The 20614-nt window shown below is 39.1% G+C and overlaps 1 protein-coding gene across 50 annotated transcripts in view; it reads right to left on the reverse strand.

Moving 5' to 3' along the window:
- Nucleotides 1-20614, reverse strand: part of LOC122867843 (ankyrin-3-like) — a 167595-nt gene that overhangs the window by 27316 nt on the left and 119665 nt on the right. For 19 of the 50 annotated variants that reach the window (XM_044179149.1, XM_044179143.1, XM_044179170.1 and 16 more), the window contains 15 exons: nucleotides 20108-20231; nucleotides 17215-17226; nucleotides 14897-14999; nucleotides 13198-13242; nucleotides 11645-11751; nucleotides 10721-10753; nucleotides 9173-9397; nucleotides 4918-5072; nucleotides 4044-4255; nucleotides 3696-3903; nucleotides 2873-2969; nucleotides 2531-2759; nucleotides 1566-1691; nucleotides 592-714; nucleotides 41-67 (listed from right to left, as the gene is read on the reverse strand). In XM_044179149.1, coding sequence (XP_044035084.1) covers nucleotides 41-67; nucleotides 592-714; nucleotides 1566-1691; nucleotides 2531-2759; nucleotides 2873-2969; nucleotides 3696-3903; nucleotides 4044-4255; nucleotides 4918-5072; nucleotides 9173-9397; nucleotides 10721-10753; nucleotides 11645-11751; nucleotides 13198-13242; nucleotides 14897-14999; nucleotides 17215-17226; nucleotides 20108-20231 — 1826 coding nt within the window. The remainder of the gene's footprint in view (nucleotides 1-40; nucleotides 68-591; nucleotides 715-1565; nucleotides 1692-2530; nucleotides 2760-2872; nucleotides 2970-3695; nucleotides 3904-4043; nucleotides 4256-4917; nucleotides 5073-9172; nucleotides 9398-10720; nucleotides 10754-11644; nucleotides 11752-13197; nucleotides 13243-14896; nucleotides 15000-17214; nucleotides 17227-20107; nucleotides 20232-20614) is intronic. The other 31 variants (XM_044179166.1, XM_044179160.1, XM_044179164.1 and 28 more) reach the window with 12 other exon arrangements.

Raw genomic sequence — 20614 nt, forward strand, 5'->3', positions numbered from 1 at the left:
AGCGCAGAGGACAGCACATGGTGGGGAGGGTGTGGTTTACCTCATCCTCGGCATCTGACTCCATTTCCTGGTTCCCAAGATGCATTGAAGAAACAGGGGGAGTAACATAATGGAAAGCAGGGGGAAAAGAAACATCAGGGTGTGAAAAAGGAGTGATTGACAGAAGCTCAAACTCAGAAGAGAAGCCACTTAAGCAAACGAAAAAAAAACCCAGACTAAACAAACACCAAAAAAAATTATAAAGCGCCAACACTCAGATCAGCAAAAACAGCAAATGAAGTCAAGCCACAAAAAGCCAGCCTGATAATCAAAAATAGCCTTTTGCACAAAAGCCCTCAGCCAAAAGCATGTCATCCAAATCAAAAGGTAGGTACGAACAAAATGAAACAGCCAATGGCGAGAATCCACGGCAAAGGTAACCGATAAATATATACAGAGAAGCTTTAAACAGATAAAAGACACAGTGGCGGCAGTTTGGCCAGAGTCTTTCTCTGTCTTTCATCTATCAGTGTTATTGGGGCCGAAACTACCCTAACCATGAGTATGGTTATGGAGGTGACAACAGAGAATGGTGAGTTCACGCTACCTTACCTTTTTCACTGCAGGAAGTGTGATGTTCAGGTTGCACACAGCGGTTTGTGGGAGGCCTTTTATGGTCTTACACTCTTTGAGGAATGTAAGACGACCGCAGGGCTCCTGGCTGGGATCTCTCACCTAGAGAGAGGACATTGCTTCTTTATGTACCTTGTTCCTTTATAAGGTGATAGTCACCGCTCATGTATTTCAATGTGAACATGTATGTCAACACTGTACACTTGGGTATTACTTTTTCCACATTTCTATTTGCAAATGGGCATACTTTATGTTAAATGTTCAAGGTAATTTGCTGGCTCTGTGATCAAAGAATTAGCTCCTGAAGGATTAAACTTGCAGCATGTAGTGCGGCCACAAGATGCCACCACGAAACACACTGTTTGAGGGCTTGCCCCTAATTCAACAAGAAAAAGGCCCTTAAGACTACATTACCTACAAAAATGTTTTGCTTATTGCTCTATTTGTCGAATTTGTGCATAATGTTAACCACACTGTGCCCTGCTACTGTAGCTCTAATAGTTGTGTTGCAATAAAGTTGTGCCTGATCGAGTTCACACGCAGCACGGATAGTTTTCACAATAACAGAGCACCAAATGATGCAATAGGATTGATTATGGAGAACATGAAGTTAATGGGTCGATCAATGGCATGAGGTTATTTAGCAGTGGCAAAGGGAACTAGGTTATACTATGTGGACTGGGTTCATTGTATTGAAAGCTATTGTGGGAAGCAGGGCAGCAAAGGGGAATGGAGCTAAAACAATAATGGCTTAGCACAGTATTTTAACAGCTACAAAATTGTACTAGCTGCTGCTTTTATCCAGTATTATGTCTTGTGCCCTTTTGTACTCGGTTATGACAACCTTGATGTAATTTTAGTAACTTTCAATGACTTTTTTTGCCATGTTGATTTATAGATCCCAGCCTGAGAAGAAGGTGTAGGCAATGGTGATGATAGAGTGTATGTAGTACCTTGACACAGAAGGGCAAACGGTTCTCCTTGAAGGCGTAGAAGTTAAAAACTAATTGCTGACTACCTTTAGTCAGAGGAGCCAAGTTTCCATAGCAATCCACATAGATGGGCCTGCCCTCCAGAACCTGAGAGAGCACATCACAGAGGTGAGAACAACAGTCACATGCAACAACCAAATGCATCACTCTTGTTACAGAATTACCATTTTTCAAAAGTAATCAAGATAGCTGGAATACGCTATAGCTTACAGTTCAAACCATGCTTGTAACCCTCAACAGCACTCAGTACTCTAAACTGGCATGAGCACAAGCACTTGCAAATCCTTCAATTCAACCTTTTCTTTATATAATTATTCTAGGATTGCAGGAGTATAGTCAGGGCACTGTAGCGCTGACCATTGCTCTTCTTACTGTTGCTTTTATAATAATGTTACTGATTTATGATCTAGGCTTAATGTACTGCTGCAGTCATTTTAAGGCACTTGAATAACCAAATCAGCTTAACACTTTAAAATACATGTTTTAAATTTAAACATATTCACAAGTGACACTGTTGCTGTGTAAATAAACTGAACTGAATAAACTAAATAACCTACCAGGCATTTGACAAAAGATTGATTTACATCTAATGTTCTGACAGTCAAATCAAAATAACAAATCACCTTAATTGACTTATTACAATCCATGGACAAGAACTTTGCTCACATATACTTTTCACATGTAACCACATAATATAGCTTTACTATAATAGCTTTCACACTGATGATGGAAAGCATTTGCTCAATATGGCATGAAAGTTGTTTCAAACCAAAGAATCAGTGAGCACTAAAATAATAATAAAAAAAAGGTTGTGTAAAATATTAGCTGTGTATAACATTTCAACTTATAAAAAATAAAGTACTGCTGTAATAACTTATTAATGTCCTAAGATGGGGCTTGATAATAACCAACCAATAATTATGTACCTCTATGTCTTTGCTCCTGGCCACCTCTTCAAAGTTCTCCTGCTGCTCCAGGGTCTTATCCACCTTGTCGTCCGTCATACAGAAGCACCTCAGTCTGGACTCCACTGGGTCGTTCATCTTGGCAAACACCACAAACTTGGCCATGTAGGGCACACAGATCAGCTCCCTGTACAGCTGCGTGGCCAAGCCCACTGTCTCTGGGATCTGGTGGCAGTCTGCTAACCAGAACCTGCACAAATGACAAATAAAATGATGAACATTGTTGTATTTATCTCCGTGTCTGCAGACTCAGTCACAAACAGTCGCTTCTTCCCAAAATGTAGTGTATGTAGTGTGTCTCACCTGGCAGATACATTGGTGGTGAAGGAGACACAGTCATTGACGAAGGTGAGAGGAGTTGTGCCAGTGATGTCTTCCCACTGTGCTGGAGACGTTCCACCTGGTAGACAGTCATATATGAAACATCAAACATCCTGCAGATTTTCTTTTAATGTGATTCATTTTTCTACGTTTAATGTACAGGGAACATGAGACACAGATGATGACAGATGTCATCATCATATTTTCTTTTGACAAGCTATTCTAGTTATGGGTTGAATAATAAGAAACTGGGTAATATTTGGTGTTTCTTGACACATACAGTAAGAGCAAGCTTGACTAAGATTAGTTTGATGTTATGAAATGTTTAAATTTGAGGTCCCCTCCACGCATGTTTTATAAAAATACTAAATAATTTGTGTCAGATGTGTTTTTTTCAACAAAAAACATCGATTACTGAGTTAAAAATTATTAAAATTACATCTACTCTCTGAAATGACTCATTGCTTACTGTCCTGACACCACAAACCTGTTAAAATATGAAATATGCAGACCTCAAAGCAGCTCATATCACTTTTAAAACAGAACTAAAGTCAAACTCCTCTAGCCCATAACCATCACAAATACATGTCGAACCCCAACCCTTAACTTTAATTTAACCTAAACCTTATTCCAAGCTTAACCTTTAAACCATATCTTAACCCTTAAACATCCCTTTAAAAGAAGTAAAGACAAGCCAAAATTGGCTATCAAATCAAATTGGTCCTCACAAAGATAAGATGTACAAACATACCACACGTACAAACGTAACACACACACACACACACACACACACACACACACACACCTGTGATGCTACAGAGAAGGCGGAGACATGGAGTACAGTCTCCTTTGTAGCCGTTGGTAAGCCCCTCCCCTGAGAGGGGCGGGACTGGGATTGTCATGGTGATGGGCTTGTGGAACTTCCTTCGTCTGGGCTCCACGGTAACGATGGGGCTGAAGGTTGCTCGGTTACCAAGGATCTTCTTCACTGTCTCGTCAGGTACTGGCTGGGCCTGGGAGAGAAGAGGCAACGATGAGTTTAATTTGAGTGTAGGTTTGTGTACCTACATGTACATTTATGTGTATTGTTTACAGCATCTCGTCAGTGAGACAGATTAATGAAAACAACAGACATCCATATCCCTCAGCTCACCTGCAGTCCAACTTTGATCTTCTTGGTTAATGCCCCCTCAGGGAAGGAAGCTTGAACCAATGGGACACTCCGGCTGCACAGAGTCCCGCCCTCTGGTCCCATCTGATTGGTCTCCTGCCTGATTCGAGACACTACAGCAAAGTACTGTGGGAAGTCCTTGGTGATGATGCGGCAGATTCTCTTCCTCTCCAGCTCTTCGGGACTGTCCAGTTCTACAGGGAAGGAAAATCATATGTAAATTGTAAATCATTCATTTTCCAAACCTACAGAAACAGTTCAGTTTGTAGTACTACTAGCACCAGACCTGAATCAGAATCTAAAAAATTCTGTCTCAGGTATCTTAATTATCTTTATTTTACTTGCTTTCATTACCTTAACTTGTCTTGTAATTACGTAACCTGCATTATTTAAAAAACATACATAATACTTTTATTTTGTGTGCTCTATGAAATAATTAGTGTTATTACCAATTGTAATTATGACGTATTGGTCCTAAGCACAATAAACGTCAGACACCAACTGGTCATTTACTTATAATAATGCATGCATCGAAATGTTGTAGATGTTACAAAGTTACATATCTGTTTAGTCACTATAGTGATGCAGGTGATGCAAGATCCCCCCCCATAATGGAGGGCTGAAAAGCAATACAATACACTGACTGCGCCAGTTTTCATCAGGACTAGTCTAATTTTTCTACATTATCACATAAAATTCTACACATAGAGGCTTTAAAAATACTTTTAAGGCATGTATCATTTTAAATCCCAGGAAAACAAGTCTTTGAAAACAAGTCTTTGAATGTTTAAACTTACCTGGGTGCCACTATAAGACAAAGTTTTGACCAAATAATTAAAGTAAAAACGTGCTTTACCTTCATCCATCCCACTGAGGAGCTGGTTGAGGTCGTCAGTCTTGTAGTCGTACAGATGCTCCTTCCAGGATTCTCCGTTCTCGCTGCGCAGTAGGATCAGCTCTCTCTCCTGGCCCCGCATGGAGCCAAAATGAGGGATCTCCACTATCACAGGCCTAGTAAAGTACATTTCATGAAAATATGGTTTAATTAATCACATTTTATTCATTTTAGACCGAAACGACAAGTAACAAGTAAACCCAAACAAAGCAATTCTACCATTTGTCTTTAAAGTTGACCTAGACTGGGTAAGGGAATAGACGGTTTAGTTCTTTCTGATTACGATGATATATGCAAGGGATTAACACTAATTCTGTTAGTTAATTCTACAAATCAAGTGAAATATGAATAACGAACACTGAAGGACACTGGTCTGAAACAAACATACTGTACAGGTATGAATGAACTGCTGATGACAGTGTTGCTTCATAATGATAGCCGTGGCCGTGCTACAGTTCGATGGGACATCCAGAGTGCATGTCATAGCTTGGCGTGACTAGACAAGACACATGAAATGGAATGAGGAGTGGGAGGAGAGAGCTGCACAGCCCTTATTCAAACAAGGCATGACAGCAACACAAGGGAGAAGGATGAACACACTCTAGCCTGAGGACCATTTTTTTCCAGAGTGGCTCAGAGTAGAATAGAAAAGACTAGAATACCCAATGTGGAGGTACAGAGGAACTACATTCATTGATCACCCCCTTGTGAAATCCTCTAAAACAAGGGTCCTACAAGAATACACTATTATCTGCCAAAGTTGGAGATGAATCTAGGTTGTAGGCGGAAGTAGACAAGCCACCATTACTGCGGTGGCACCTCACTTATAAAGCTGTGTATAACACTGTAATGTTTCTAAAGGATTTAAGCTTAACACTTTTGCTAAGAAATCTGTCTCAGAGATCCAGTAGAACTGATTATATGGTGAAAAATTGTCATTAAATGCCATTAAAATAAACATTATAGTCCACAAAACGTAACCTTTTCAACAAATTTTAGTCAAGTTTTAACAGTTTTTAAAAATATAACTTTTCTGTTGTGTGCTGTTATCAGCTGCTCCAACAGTTAACTTCAACTTTGGGAGAAAAAAAAGAAAAGCCTTTGCTCCATGACATCAATTTTACTTTTATAAATTTCCATTAAACCCTCATGTTTTGACCGCACTTTGAGCGTCTTGCCGACAAAGGACAGAGCAGGGGGAAAAGGTTGATGTCACGTGTTTCCATGCACCAATCAAGAATCTGAATCTGATGACAGTTGAGCCTTTTGCTCATATTGCCATAGAGACTGTCAATAGAATGACAGCAAGTGTGATTGTTGCTTATTCAGTCAAATAGTTTAATAGGTGCTGTAAACAGTTAAAATCTCATAATTTACAATATTATGAAGAAAAGCCTGAAGAACTCAGAGAGGAGAACTTTAATTGTGATAAACAGTCCTAATATAAATCAAGAATGTAAGGAGACAAACCACAATATGTCTCATACCCACTGAAGCACAGTGTATATACTGCTTATCAATAAGCATAATGAAATAACCCTTCTAAGTTGAGCTGTAGCCCTGAAGTTTCACAGTACTGTCATTTTCTGTATTTCATGGTATAAACACATTTTCACTGCTTCGGGTTAATGTAATATGGATCAGTACAACTCATCCAAACTCTTTCTACCAATGGCTCTGGAAATTAATTACACAAAAATACTGTGGGATGACACAAAACTGATCTTAAAGGTGATGTAAAGTAACAGCAGTCATGGGAAGCAGGATGATGCTTGGCTTGAGGAGGAAAAGGCTCATCATGCCCAACAAGCGCAGTCCAGTCCAAACAGCCAATCAAAACCTTTACTTTCAGTGACATCAGAAGCCCACTGAAAGCTTCTGAAATAAAAAATACAATGGTCTCTCAATGAAAGTGTCTGGAAAGTAACCGTAATGGATTTAAAGCTAAATTGTGTAGTTTTAGGAAGAATTGTAAAATCTCCAATGTAAAAACTATATTCTCTCCCTGGAATGTTATTGAGGCTAAAACAAATCCACTTTGCTGTGGTGGACCCATCTTCCAAATAACTTTAAATACAAGTAAGTAGTAACTAGTTGTCCTCCCTTCAAAAGGTTCAGAAAGCTTTTCTGAATCATTACTATGTCATTGATTTCTTCCCAAAACTACATGGCAACCATATAACAGTAATGCTGTATCCTAACAAATCAAAGTGAACAGAGATGGGTAAAATAATAATATCCATCAGCATGAATCAGCCTTGGTCATGTCGCTTCCTTGGGGGAGGTGGGAGGTACAGGGGGGAATGCTATGTTTGGTTCCTACCCAACAAATCTAGTTCCTCTGGGTCCCAGCTGTAGCACTGGACTAACCAGGCTCTCGCCTTCATTAAGGGCTGGCAGCTTTCTGGGAAGATGTAGTTTACTGTGTCCGCAAGATAATGAAACACACACGCACCCACATACATACACAAAACACATACTCTCATAGTCAGTAAAAGCACACACCACTGAGTTCTAGTTTTATATCAGTAATACGATTCTTATTTCTTTCCAGTACTCAGTGACATCAGTAATGGCAACTACTCACTCACATTATCAGAGTAACTGGTTGGTATCGGGGCCGTAGCCAGGATTTTAAATACTGAGAAATACTGAGGTCATGAGTCCTAGCCCCAATAGGGGGGTACGGCGGCATGTCCCCCCCTGAGAAAATTTTGAAGACTATAGTAAAAATCTATGCATTTTAATGCATTTTGAGAGTAACAATAATCACTTATCAGAACTGTGATGCTATAAAAAATCTCTAGAATCTGCATTGAGAGATGTTTCTGGAGCGGCATGCCTGCCCTCAAATCAGCACGAGTGACGAGTGAATTTTAAATCCTTAATTAACATTACGAACCAGTTTGCCGTCTCTTTACCATGGATCTGACACCTCGCATCTCCGTTCTCCATATGCCTGCTCACCAAAACTTTGTTCTGCACTCAAGAGTAGTTAACGATTTGGATTGTGATATTAAAGATACGATAATAATGTTAAATGGAACACGATGCTGTGATATTGTCGCACCAAGCACAGACACACAGACTTTTGAGCCATTTGTGGAATAGAGGAGACATTGCTATTAAATGTTTATTCACGTACCTTTAACTGTATTGCTTGCAGAAAGCTTAAAGGTTTGATTATTTCAAAGATCCGTCAGACGCTGAGCCACACTCAAGGTGATTATTCAAAATCTTATATTCCAAATTAAATTCTAACGTCAATAATTATTTAAAAAAATGCTAAACAAAGAATAAATTATTTAATAAAAATGACTAAATATACTACTACTACTAGGCTACTAAGAATGTTATTATTAAGGTAATAAAAATATTTTAACAATAGAAATGTGTTTGTTCACCCATCACTGGTGTAATGGCTCACCTTTGGCATCCGGGTAAAACCCATAATATCCCCAAATACAAGATGTTAACGTTTTTCTTTGACACCAAGCCATGCTGGCATTTCACTGGCGTGCTGTGACTCCTCCCCACCCCCTCCTACTCCCTCCGCCCCCTGGCGATCAGATCACCTATCGGCAATCTCGAGTAACCACGACTGAACGATATGAAAATTGAAACAATCGCCCAACCCTAAATCATAGCTTTAAGTCCTATTATAAACGCTATTATACACTCACAACAGATATTTGTGGCTCACAGCTGTAATCTTTATCAAACATGCAGACATGTTTGTTGCATTTTGTTTTGCTGTATTTACACAGGTAATCAAAGCCTTGCCATTCAGTTGAGCCAAATGTATAATTTCTGTTGGTTTTGACACACTTCCTGACATATAGTAGGAGCGTGTATAAAACTGAAACATGAGCACATAATTACTTTGCCTTACTTTTTTTCACAATCTACACTTTTTCACAGTTTACATCTGTTAGTGATGTTGCCTTTACTTTGCCAAAGGCAAACACAGCTGGACTTGATGCTTGAGGGTGAGCACTCTGCAACAGTTACACTTAAACTGCAAATTAAACAGCAGGTTACACCTCAACATGCATATACACACATTCACACTTTCAAATCTAAACGCAGATGGCTGGAAATGGCGATGGCAAGTAGCAGAAGGAAGGATATGTCACCGAAAAAGGGTGAAGAAAAATAAGCAACTAAGCGAACTGCAACAATATTGGTGAGATTTAAAAAAAAAATGAAGTCTTACCCGAGGAACTGAGCTCCTGCCGGACCGACCTCAACCAGTCGGCTGGCCAGGCCTTCTCCTTCCACCATCGGAGGAGGAGATGCCAGTTTGTGTCTCTTGACCAGTCGACAGGTGATCCTGGTGGGTGCTGTGCACTTTCTGGGCGGGATGATGATGCGCATGCCATTGTGGCGACTTCCTCTCATAGAGCCGCCCCTGGCGTCGACCATGAAGCTGACCAGGAACCTGACGGAGAGCGATTAGGTAGACAAAGGAGGAGAGGAGGAAGAGACAAAGAGTGATAGGAGACAGAGAAACAGTGAAGTAAAAAGTGAGAGGAAAGTGAAAGAAAGAGTAGCATGTAGGGAGAGAAAAAGCGATAATCAGAGAGGGAGAGGAAAAGATATAGAAAAGGAATGGAATAAGAAGTAAAATACATATCAGTATAACAACAGTACTGATGGAGAGAGAAGAGCTTTAGTTGAGGTGATGTCTCTCCCCATGCTGTGATCTTCAAAACACACACAAAGTAAGTGTGAGGAAAAGAGAAGAAAGATTAAGAACAGAAATGTAAAGAGTTTTCTGTGTTGGCTATGACTGCGCTTTAAAAAGTGTTGGTTACAATTAGAAAACAACACCAGCTTCGTCAAGTAGATTTCACAATTTTGCTGCATCCATTTCCAGAAAATGTACGTTCTTAAATGAATATTCTCCAATACTTCAGTAAGACCTAATGATTGTTGCCACAAACAACCTGTTGAGCAAAAATGCAAACATTAAATGTTCTATTTTTTATATTCTATTTTGTGTGGATGAATTAGCCAAGATGCCAACACAGGAACCTCCAGTGTAACCTGTGTTTTATTCATATTAGAAGGAATTGTTGTTCTGTGTGTAACACATTTTGACTTAAAGAAGGAAATCACATAACTCACACACACACACACACAGATCCACACCATGCAATTTGGTGAACAAAATGTCATGTTAGTTTGTATGTAATTGTTGAACAAATGCTGTGAATATAAATGTAATTTTGCATAAATTAATCATTTAAAAAGTATGACTGAGTCTCAAGCAAATGTAAAGAGATTATAAAATACACTAACTAACACAAATGTTAGTTAATGGTTGCAATATATTAACCTTGAACGGGACTGTATTTAACTGGCTACTGATTAACGACTATTTGCCCTGAATCTATTTTAATTTCTCCATCCATTGAAGAGTATAACTTGCTAGTGGAAAATGTAAAAACATTCAGATCCAGCTGCAACTAAAGCACAAGTCCAATCTCTGCAAAGTCACATTCTGCCAGGTTTTTTCAACACAAACTCATCCAGATCAGGGACTTACAAATATTTCCTCCACAAAAAAGAATAAACACGGCCAAAAATCCAAACCACTTTATGTGAAGTCTGTAACAACACACTTCATGTGCGAGGAGAGCAAACACAGATGTTATGAGTGAATAGAGAGAGGGGAGGGTGTGATGTCACCAGAAACGGGAAGTAACACAAACAAGGTAGTGGTGGTGATAAAAGAAGGCAACCAATCACAGTCAATCACCTGCTGTCGTACTGCGGGAGCGGAGAGGAAAAACTGCAGGATGGACGACAAAGCAACGCAGGAGTGACAGGTCAACAATAGAGCTTTGTCATTGGAAATACCACTGAGAAGACGATTACCAAAGAGTCCTTTAAAGGAATAGTTTGACATTTTGGGAAATATGCTTATTTGCTTTCTGGCGGAGAGATAGATGAAGAGATTGATACCACTCTCGTGTCTGTCCGTTAAATATAAGGCTATAGCCAGCAGCCGGTTAGCTTAGCTTAAGCACAAAGACTGGAACTGGAACTATTGTTTTTACACTTCAGTTTTTGTACGGATTTAACAAAGGAGATATAACATGTTAATTAGTGAACTTTAGACGTGCAAGTAGGCGGATTTTCCGTTGGAAAGAGCGAGGCTAGCTGTTTCCCCTGTTTCTAGTCTTTGCAATAAGCTAAGCTAACCAGCTCTTGGCTATAGATATATTTTTCCTTAATGTTATTTACCAGACAGACAAGAGAGTGGTATCAATTTTCTCATCTAGCTCTCTGCTAGAAACTTAATTAGCATATTTCCCACAATGTCAAACTTTTGCTTTAAATTACATTGCTTTAAAAACCGCTGCAGGTAGGAGCTGTTTTCTCGAGGGGAAAGAAAGTGAGGAAGAGAGAATCGGCCAAGAAGACAGCCAGAGAATACGTAACAGGTAGGTGGAAACAAAGACAAGCACATATCTTGTATCCTTCTTCCCTCACACCTCTAATGCTTCCTTTCCTTTAAAAACTGAAAACACTGTGTTCACAAAGGCACGTTTTCTACCTTTCCCTCTATCCTTTCCCCGAGTAGTCAGGTAAGACAGTCTAGGTTGACATTTGCCCTGATCCTCGCCTTCTTCCCTCCCTTTCCTCCTGTCTATCCATTCATCCTTTCAAACGTTCTTACCCAGAGTGTATTGGTGAGGAGACTAGGTTGACATTATCCAGTGCATCTGCAGTCCAACTGTACCTCCTCAGAGAGTCGTTGTCAAAGTCCTTAGCCACCGCCAAATGCTGTGGAGGAGACAACAAGGTCATTGCAATGCATGAATGTGTGTGTGAGTGTGAGTGCATGTGAGCAATCTTACATGTGCACAAGAAGAAAGCAGAGAAATGATCATGTATGCTTGTTATCTGAATGGGTGTCAAAAAATGAAAAGTATTGGTACAATGAAGAAATTAGATCACAATACCTAGCTTTTGTCATGAAGCCATGCATTAAAATAACCATGAAAAAGAGAACAAATGATGAAAATGCAGCCTGTGATGATGAAGTCTAAACTCATGACATCAGTGTTCTATAGAAACCATATCTCCAACAAGAAAACCTTCTTAAAGCTGACAATAAAAAGTTATAATTTCCTGAAATGTACTTGTCGTCATCCAAAATGAGAACCAACACGTACTGACACATAAATCTGCTCCCGTTAAAGATGATTGTGAGTCTTTTTAACTACGGGGTTGCCATGTTTGCCTTTAAGGGTCAGCAGTGAGCTAGCTTATTTCAAGTTACACCTCCTCTGGGGAAGGAGGGCATCGCTACTGGTACCTCTTGCAGGATTTATGGCGTCATAAAATGATTTCTACACATGGGAGACTATGGCAGCTGTCATTAAGAAAAAGAAAATCAATCTATACATTCAGTACAATAGTGGAAAAAAAGGAAAACATAAACAGAATAATGGACTTTTAACTGAAAAATCACTGCTTTAAGGATGGTAACAAAGACGGAAACCAACATCAGATCAACATCTGCCAGCATTGTACACAGTGAATAGATGCAATCACTGTATGATCATATTGACTTGACAGCAGGTCTGGTGTTTTGTCTGTTCTTGCATTAAATTATGTAGATGCAATATTTCTATACCAGCGAGGCTCTGATACGTTAATAGAAACACTGTTTGCTGACATGAAGAGAATTCAGTGTGTCATCTCAAAAAATCTAATAGCCACTATGTGACAAAATTAAAACCAACATAGTTATAACTGTTTAAAGAAGGCTAACACTTTATAGGTTACTATTAAAGTTAGGAATCATTTTAAAGACCCAGCTTACAAAGTAAAGTAGCATTGTTGTGAAATTAAATCTTACTCTTAATCAATCCCACAATTAATAAGGAAGGAATTAAGTTTTGATGTGGTGGTAGTGTGGTACCATAGCCTCTGCATCACCAACACATGCATAAAGAATCGTCAGTCCACTTTATAACAATGAATAGAAAATGATGAATATATATATATATATATATATATATATATATATATATACACACATATATATACACACACATGTATATATACATGCTCTGAAATACGTTGTGCATGGTAACAACTGAACTGATGATGGAATAACTGAATTTAAACAAATATGCTACATAAAACAAATGACAATAAAGTCTGATTGACATATTCTCACATGCACTGACAGAATGAGTCCATGATGACTTGAACATCTACCTTATTGTGTTGCTCTACAATGAAAGACTTTTCCTTACAGAGCATCTGGAGCAGCGTGAGAGGAGACGGGCTGTTATTTAGCAGCTTCCATTCACAAATCATATAATCATGTTACTCTGAAGTACTCTTCAAATCACTGCATTGTGTCACATTGTAGCAGCACTGTCTGTTACACATTAGCATGCATAGAAGAGCATGTCCACACTCCTCGCTAACAATGGTTCTTGTTTAGCCCATAGAGACACAGCAATACTTTGACCACACAAAGTTCTCTGTCTCACTGCTTTCAAATGGAAAATGTTTCAGTATATTCATTTCTCAGAGGCTTTCGTGGTCGAGTGTAAAGGGGCACTCCACTGTGATATTTTATTTCTCTTGTTGTGAAGCACTTTGTACTTTGTTTTGATAAGTGCTCTATAAATAAAGTTTTATTATTATTATATTATTATTTTACATATGAAGGTCAGTTTACTAGTCATGGTTAGTACTAGAGCCCCTCGAAAACAGTTGTTTTTGAGTTATAAGCTGGGTGCATGGAGCTACAAAGACCTGGGCATTTACCAGTTTGGTAAGGTGTAATAAAAGACACTATCAAGTTGCATTATGGGAAGTGTAAGATGCAGTGTTTTTGGAACTAGTTTTGGAGTTTTTTGGACCTGTTTTAGGGCCTACAAATGAGGATATCTTGGTCTCTGCTCTATCGAATTTTACAATGCTTTTGTCTAATCTCTCCCTCACAAATCTAAAAAGCTGCAGTACCGTTTAATGATGCTGATGCATTGAGAAGTTTGACATATTTTATTAAATGAAAAAACATGTTTATATTCCCCAAAATAAGGAACCAAAAAAGGTATTGGTATGGTATCAGCAGCAAAACTCAAGCATCACTTTGAAAATTACGTTGTACATTTTCTAACCATACCCAGCCCTGTCCACATACAAAGTTGATCCTGTCTTTGCTTCTAAAGCTGGGAAATTTTCTAGTTTAGTTACTTGTTTGAAAAGCAAACCAGGCAGTTGGTTTTAAGAAACTACAACCACTACCTAAGCAAGAGGCTTCAGCCAAATCTACATTTGAATCATGAACTGATACTGTATATCCAAAGATGATGAGAAGACGAAAACAAATACATTTTTATTATGATGCTTATAAACACGGCATATATACATCTCATCTCACCGTTTCTAGCAAAAATAATCTTTGTTATGTAATTTAATAAAACTCTGATTCACAAGGTTTTTGACGGAGGAAAAAGTCTACTGATGGCAGACCTGGTGGTAAAAGAGTCAAGTCTTTTGGCTCTTGGGATGTATTGTACGATAAGTTTCACCTGTAATCCCACTTTACCTTAAGTGCCATTTTGCTGCATCTTTAAAGTTAAGTGGGTCATCACAATAATCTTAGATAGCAGCACTAACCACTAATCTCATTTCCTCTTTCAGTAAAATGTAACGGGATTGGTTGTCTTTATGTCAACACCAACTCAGGTGTAAGAGGATTGGTGAATAGTCTGGCTTTTGGCACAGCACCAAGACAGCTTGGCACATTTGGAGACAGAACTGTTTCTCTCGTGAAGTTAATGACCTGCGGATTACTGAGAAAGAAATAGGGACAGAAGCCAGCAAGAGCCACAAAGAGACACAAAAAGACAAAAAGAGACAAAGCACGTGCACCTAACCGTCCAGTCAGTGTACGTACCATCTCCTTATTGGGTGCCAGCATCTCCTCTATCATCATGCTGTCCCGTGTGAATGAGCTCCGGTTCAGCGTGTTGGACCTATCAGAACTGAAGGAACGCAGGCTTGGTGTGGTTGCCGTAGAAGTCACGGATTACCAAGACAACAGTCACAATGATAGAGAGCGGAGGTGAGGAGGAGGAGGAAGAGGAGGAGGAGGAGTTGGGAGGGGGATTGGGTGTAAGGGATATGAAAGTGAACAGAAAAAACAAACATAAACACATTAAATGCATGCAGCTTCCAGGAACCTGACTGTATGCCACCAGTGACAACAACAACTACAAGGCAAGAAAGGACGCTCTTAGAGAGGGATTTCAAGTGTTTCCAAGACAAAACCCAGAGCTAGAAAGAAATGATGTGTGTGCAAAGGCTACTAAGTCTGAGGCAACAAAAACATCTCAAGAAACTAAAGTGTAGAAATCCAGATGCAAATGCAGTTGTCAGTGCTGGCTGATTTTCCAAATAATACCTTTTCGATGGTGAATGTAAAGAGCAAAAAAAACATGTTTTGTGTAAAAACGTGGGTTTGTTACAACAATCACTATATTGTCTATACCTGTTCTGACAATTCCAACTTTTTTAACCTCTTCAACTCTTAGTGACTGGGTTATTCACACCGAACCAGCGCACAATTCGAATGCGCTACAAAACTGAGGGAAGCAGAGTAGCTTATGAAAGTTAAGCAGATTACTGTATGATGGACAATGGACATAGTGCTAGGGCAGGAAGCTGGTATTGGCTGTCATAATGAAAAAATTGCAGATAATTATGCTGTAATTTTGTCTCATACCCATCTTTTGACAATACACCCACATTAAACTGTAGATTGTTTGAAAGATTAAGTTTCTATCCCAATACATTTGTCAGTGACTGTGTGCTGTGATGTTGTTTGTGATGAAGCTTTGAGAGAGACTTTTATGAGGCAAATAAAAGAGCATTCCTGAGCAATGACATACGATGAATGTTTGCCTGCAACATCTCAACCGCAATTACAACATTGCTATTTGCTCTACACAAGTAAACTGCTGTGAATCAATTAGCCTGTGCTCAGAGGAACTGCTCTTCAGCACAACATGGAAAAACACAACTCTAATTCTGAAATGTCAATGGAAGCCAAGGGAGCCCGTGGTTGCAATATATATTATTTAATCCAATTATTATTTTAACGTGGCATGAAAAACAATTAATTCAGTTATAAAACACAAAATGCTAAATAATTGTCCTTTTAACATGTTTTTCATTTATTTATAGCACAGTAAATGCATACACAAAAAGGAAATATGTATAACAATGTGTATTGTATTTCAGTTCTTCACTTCTTGGTTTGATTTGTTTAATTTAAGCATTTTAAATCTTCCATAAATTATCCTGAGATAAAACAAATTGCAACCATGGCCACTCTTAGCTTCCATGTAAGGAAAAGGTACAACATATTATGATATTTAAAAGTAACAGTCATAATCTAAAACTTGCTGAACTTATGTCTTTGTAATACCAACTATCGATTAGATTACAAATTCAGGTTTGTGTTCATCTGTTATATGCAAAAACAAAACATTAAAAAAATTACAACTGCTCTGTTAAAATAGTTTTAATGATAGTCTGTTGTTGGCAAAACATAAAATTCCATCCTGCTGTATGATGAACATCGTGTGTAAATGTAAATGTACATTTTTGTATGAAATGTACATATCTTTCTCAACCGTGCTTGACAACATACAGTGAGATTATTCTGCACTGTCCAGTATTTGTGGTAACTATATGACACCAAACTGATGAAGGCAATAGCTATTGCCTACAGATATATCAGTTCAGGTCCCTGGAAGCTTGATGAAGGAATACTCCACACAAACCAAAAATGATGCAAAGCTCCACCTTTGTGGCTATCCCACAAAGACCAAGGCATTAATGATACAGTGACCACAATCAAAAACAAAAGTAAACACAACAGGCCGTTCTCTACAAGCAAGGAACACAGCAGAACTGTTTTCAACTGAAAATAAGAAATCAGACATTAAGATCACACAAGTGAACCACATTACAAAACACAGTGCCTGATGTCAACATACAACAGTGTTAAAAAAACATAAAAACTGGTCAAAATCATTAAGTTAGTAATCAAACAAACACAGTAAATATGTATTACATTGGACCACAAAGTCATGATATTGAGAGTGACTGGAGTCTGGGGGGTGTGAGGGGAGGGAAAGGGGTTAAATGGGTGGGATGGGGAGCTGGTGGGGGAGGTGTAGGGAGGACTCTTCATGCCTTCTGCCTTACCTGACTTTGGGACTAACATTAAGAACGGACATGAGGAGAGAATAAAAGATCATGAACAAACAGAGGAGTGGATAGAGAGATGCAGAGAGGAGAAAAGCCAGAGCAGAGATGCAGGTTGGTAGAATGATGCCAGATGCTTCCGACTGACTGACTGCTTGTCGTCCTGCCTGGCATCATCACTGCATGCTGTCTAACTGAAACTTGGAGCACATGTCCAATTTATAACTAATTATCTTATAAAGTCCTAATTTACTGACTAGTATCAGAGCAGCTTCATCTTAGTGTCCCCACATGTATACTCAATGATTTCAATTTCAAAGATTTACTATAGAGTTGTGAAGAGGGAGGAGTTATTTCATGCAGTCAGGGTTCCAGATGTAAAATTCTCCTTCATTTTCTGCATAGATAATGTCATTTTGGGCACTTTGTTGAATCATCAGTACAAAAGATCAAGCAACTACATTAGAAAATATCTGGTTATTCACCAAAAATTCAAAAGGCACAAGCCACCTGCGTATGCAGAAATTAAAATCTGCATTAATAGATTTTTTTGGCCGCAGTGGAAAATGCTGTAAACACATTGACATATTATCAAATCAGGAAATGTGTTGGGTTTCTCTTTTTTTGCTTAGAGCAGTGAGAGTGAACCAAAACAGTAAAGTTGCAGCCTTAAAACCAAAACATTGAGCTGAAAGATGATAAAACGCTCCATAGAGCTAAGGGGAAGTGCAGAGTGATAATTCTCTGAGGGTTCATCACCACAAGTGACCTTTTTCACATTACAGACAGTCTTTTGATGCATTGTTCATATTAAAATGTTGATTAGTGCAGCTTTAAGGAGAAAAGTTAACTAGGACATGTTTTGCTTTTTTTGATGTTCAAAAGGATAATGTAACAATGTTAAAACCCTCAAGTGACCTAATAAAAAAGTTTTATAGTGATCACTGAAAAAACAAATAACATACATGACATAACTACAACTTTCTTTCAACTCACTAATATTGTTTTTGTAGATAATTCACTTCCTAAATTGATTAAACTGGAAGCGATTTGAACCCATCCCTACAGCGGACCAGCAATTTGTTAAACCAATTCTAAGCTTGGGTTGATCTCCAACACACACACACACACACACACATACACATACATACATATATATACCACCCCACTCAACCACTGTGTGTTGATGTAACCCAGCGCTCAAGGCCATGGAATCGAACATGTTTCTAATTTCCTGTGGCTCAGTGTCCATGTGTGTCATTGCTCAGATATTCCATAACCCCTCCCTCTTCAGCGGGTTGCAAAAATGTCAATATTTTATGTCAGTTCAACAGCCACAGAAAGCGAACTATGACCTCCCATTGGTGAGGGTAAAGTCTATGTATGTGTGTGGCCTGTCAGGAGTTAGAATAATGTAAACCCGCATTGCCATATGACATATATAGACTTCAACCGAACGTTTTTATGGATTTCAGTTACGATATTACTTATAAACTGGAAACAACTTCATATTAAACTGTTAAAAAAAACTGCAATTTCTCACCTGACGGCTCTCTGTGAGTTTTTTAGATCATGAGCTTTCACAAGACTTCTTGTGCTGTTAGACTAGTTCATGTTCCTACAGCGTAAGCCTGTCATTTTATTAATCACTGTATGACATTATCAAGAAATCATTGTTTCTTGGAGCTTTGAAATAGACTCTTCAGCACGTCTAAACTTCAGTGTATCAATCAAATTAGTTGTGATACCTATACTGTAATTACCATAAACAGAGGAGACCATGGTGGGAATGTCTACCAAGGGCCAGCAATAAAAAAGAACACAATTTCCATACATTTCCATTAGCTTCCTGTCTAAGAGAGCACTTTGCTTCTTTGGTAAAAGGTTTCCTCTATTTTTGAACAAAAAGAGAAGTGGTCAGTTTCCTGTTTTGTACTGTATCATGTGCAATTTCCTTTAAGACCCAGTCACGCCAGAAAGTGGCACAGCAAAAGTCATCCACACCACATCTTTAACAAAGTTGTAGACACTACTCGCAGGGCTATTTGCTACTGTAGCTAGCGAGATAACTGCTTACAAACTATCCAGCTGGAAACATGCTAGTGCTAGTCAGCTAACAAGCTACAATTACAATATAGCTTCCTCCATTTTGGACTCTTTGTCTCTCTGTTCCCTTAATATCATGGAAGTATAATAAGACCTGGATATGGCGCCGCTGCTCAGCCTTTCTTCCAATTTTTTCCAGTGGCCACTTGCTGTATTTCAGTGGGAAATTCCCCTGTGGCCCAAAAAGCATTTTCCCCATAGGCCATCGTTATAAAAGAGATGTCTGTAAAACTGTTGACAGGACAGGTTTTATATTTGTAAAACTTTCCTCGAGTCGAGAAACAGCCATTTAAAAATCTCTGACATCATCACAATGTAAAGTCTATGGGCTGAGCGGGAACTCGCAGGTGGAGCCAGCGGGAGAAACACTTTTGTGCATATTCAGTGGGCCATATACCCCAGAAGTAAACCCGGAAGCTAGAAAACTTTTTTGGCATATGCGCCAGGCGAGCAATTCTCATTTGAATGAACAGGCGCCATCTTGGGGTCCGCCATCTTTGGGTCCGGTATTCAGTTCTAATAATACATCCATGCTTAAAGCTCAGAACTGTCAAGATGGTTTCCGACTGGTCAACGGTGTGATTTGTGTGTCAAAGTTCACCAAAGTTGAACCCTGCGAGCCAGTGACTGGGCCTTTACAAATCTCACATGTATTCTTCAGAGGTCACTGACAATCATCTCATTTTGTGACAGCTGTAATGTCATAACAATTGATATTGAAAGGCTACATTTACCTTAACAAACTTAGAATTAGTCATAATATTGATTATCGACTGGGTTGTCTTACCTCTGTGACCGCGCACCAACGCTGAAGCCCATGTAGCCCTCCTGAGGGAGCGAGTCGTCGCCCAGCTCCCGCAGGTCCTGGGGGGCCAGATATTTGTCTGTGTCCCCCGTCATTGCATCATCACCTGTCGGTTGAAAACACACGGAGCCGACAAAAAGTTACAGAAAGAAAACATAAATTGTCTTTCCATGTTTTTATGAGTGTGTGCAGCAGGTGTGTGACCAAAACGTTGTCAGTTCAAAACTCTGGACTGGTGAGGGAACTAAGTGTAGGCCTTCAGAGAATGAATGAGTAAAGCTCTCCTTTCACTCAATAACTACTGTCCAGGTTCACGGTGTGAGCAATACACACATCCTGCTTCATCTGAGATCTTCCCGATTTAGCTGTGACAGACTAGCTTTACTGGGTTGCTGCCTAGTGTAAAACTGGGAAATTTTATGAATGCAAATTTGAAATTTTGGCTTCTCTCTGTGTTTCTTGTTTTGTCATCCATGCAGACCATCAGAC

Source organism: Siniperca chuatsi, linkage group LG20 (assembly GCF_020085105.1).
Source record: "Siniperca chuatsi isolate FFG_IHB_CAS linkage group LG20, ASM2008510v1, whole genome shotgun sequence".
Taxonomy (NCBI): domain Eukaryota; kingdom Metazoa; phylum Chordata; class Actinopteri; order Centrarchiformes; family Sinipercidae; genus Siniperca; species Siniperca chuatsi.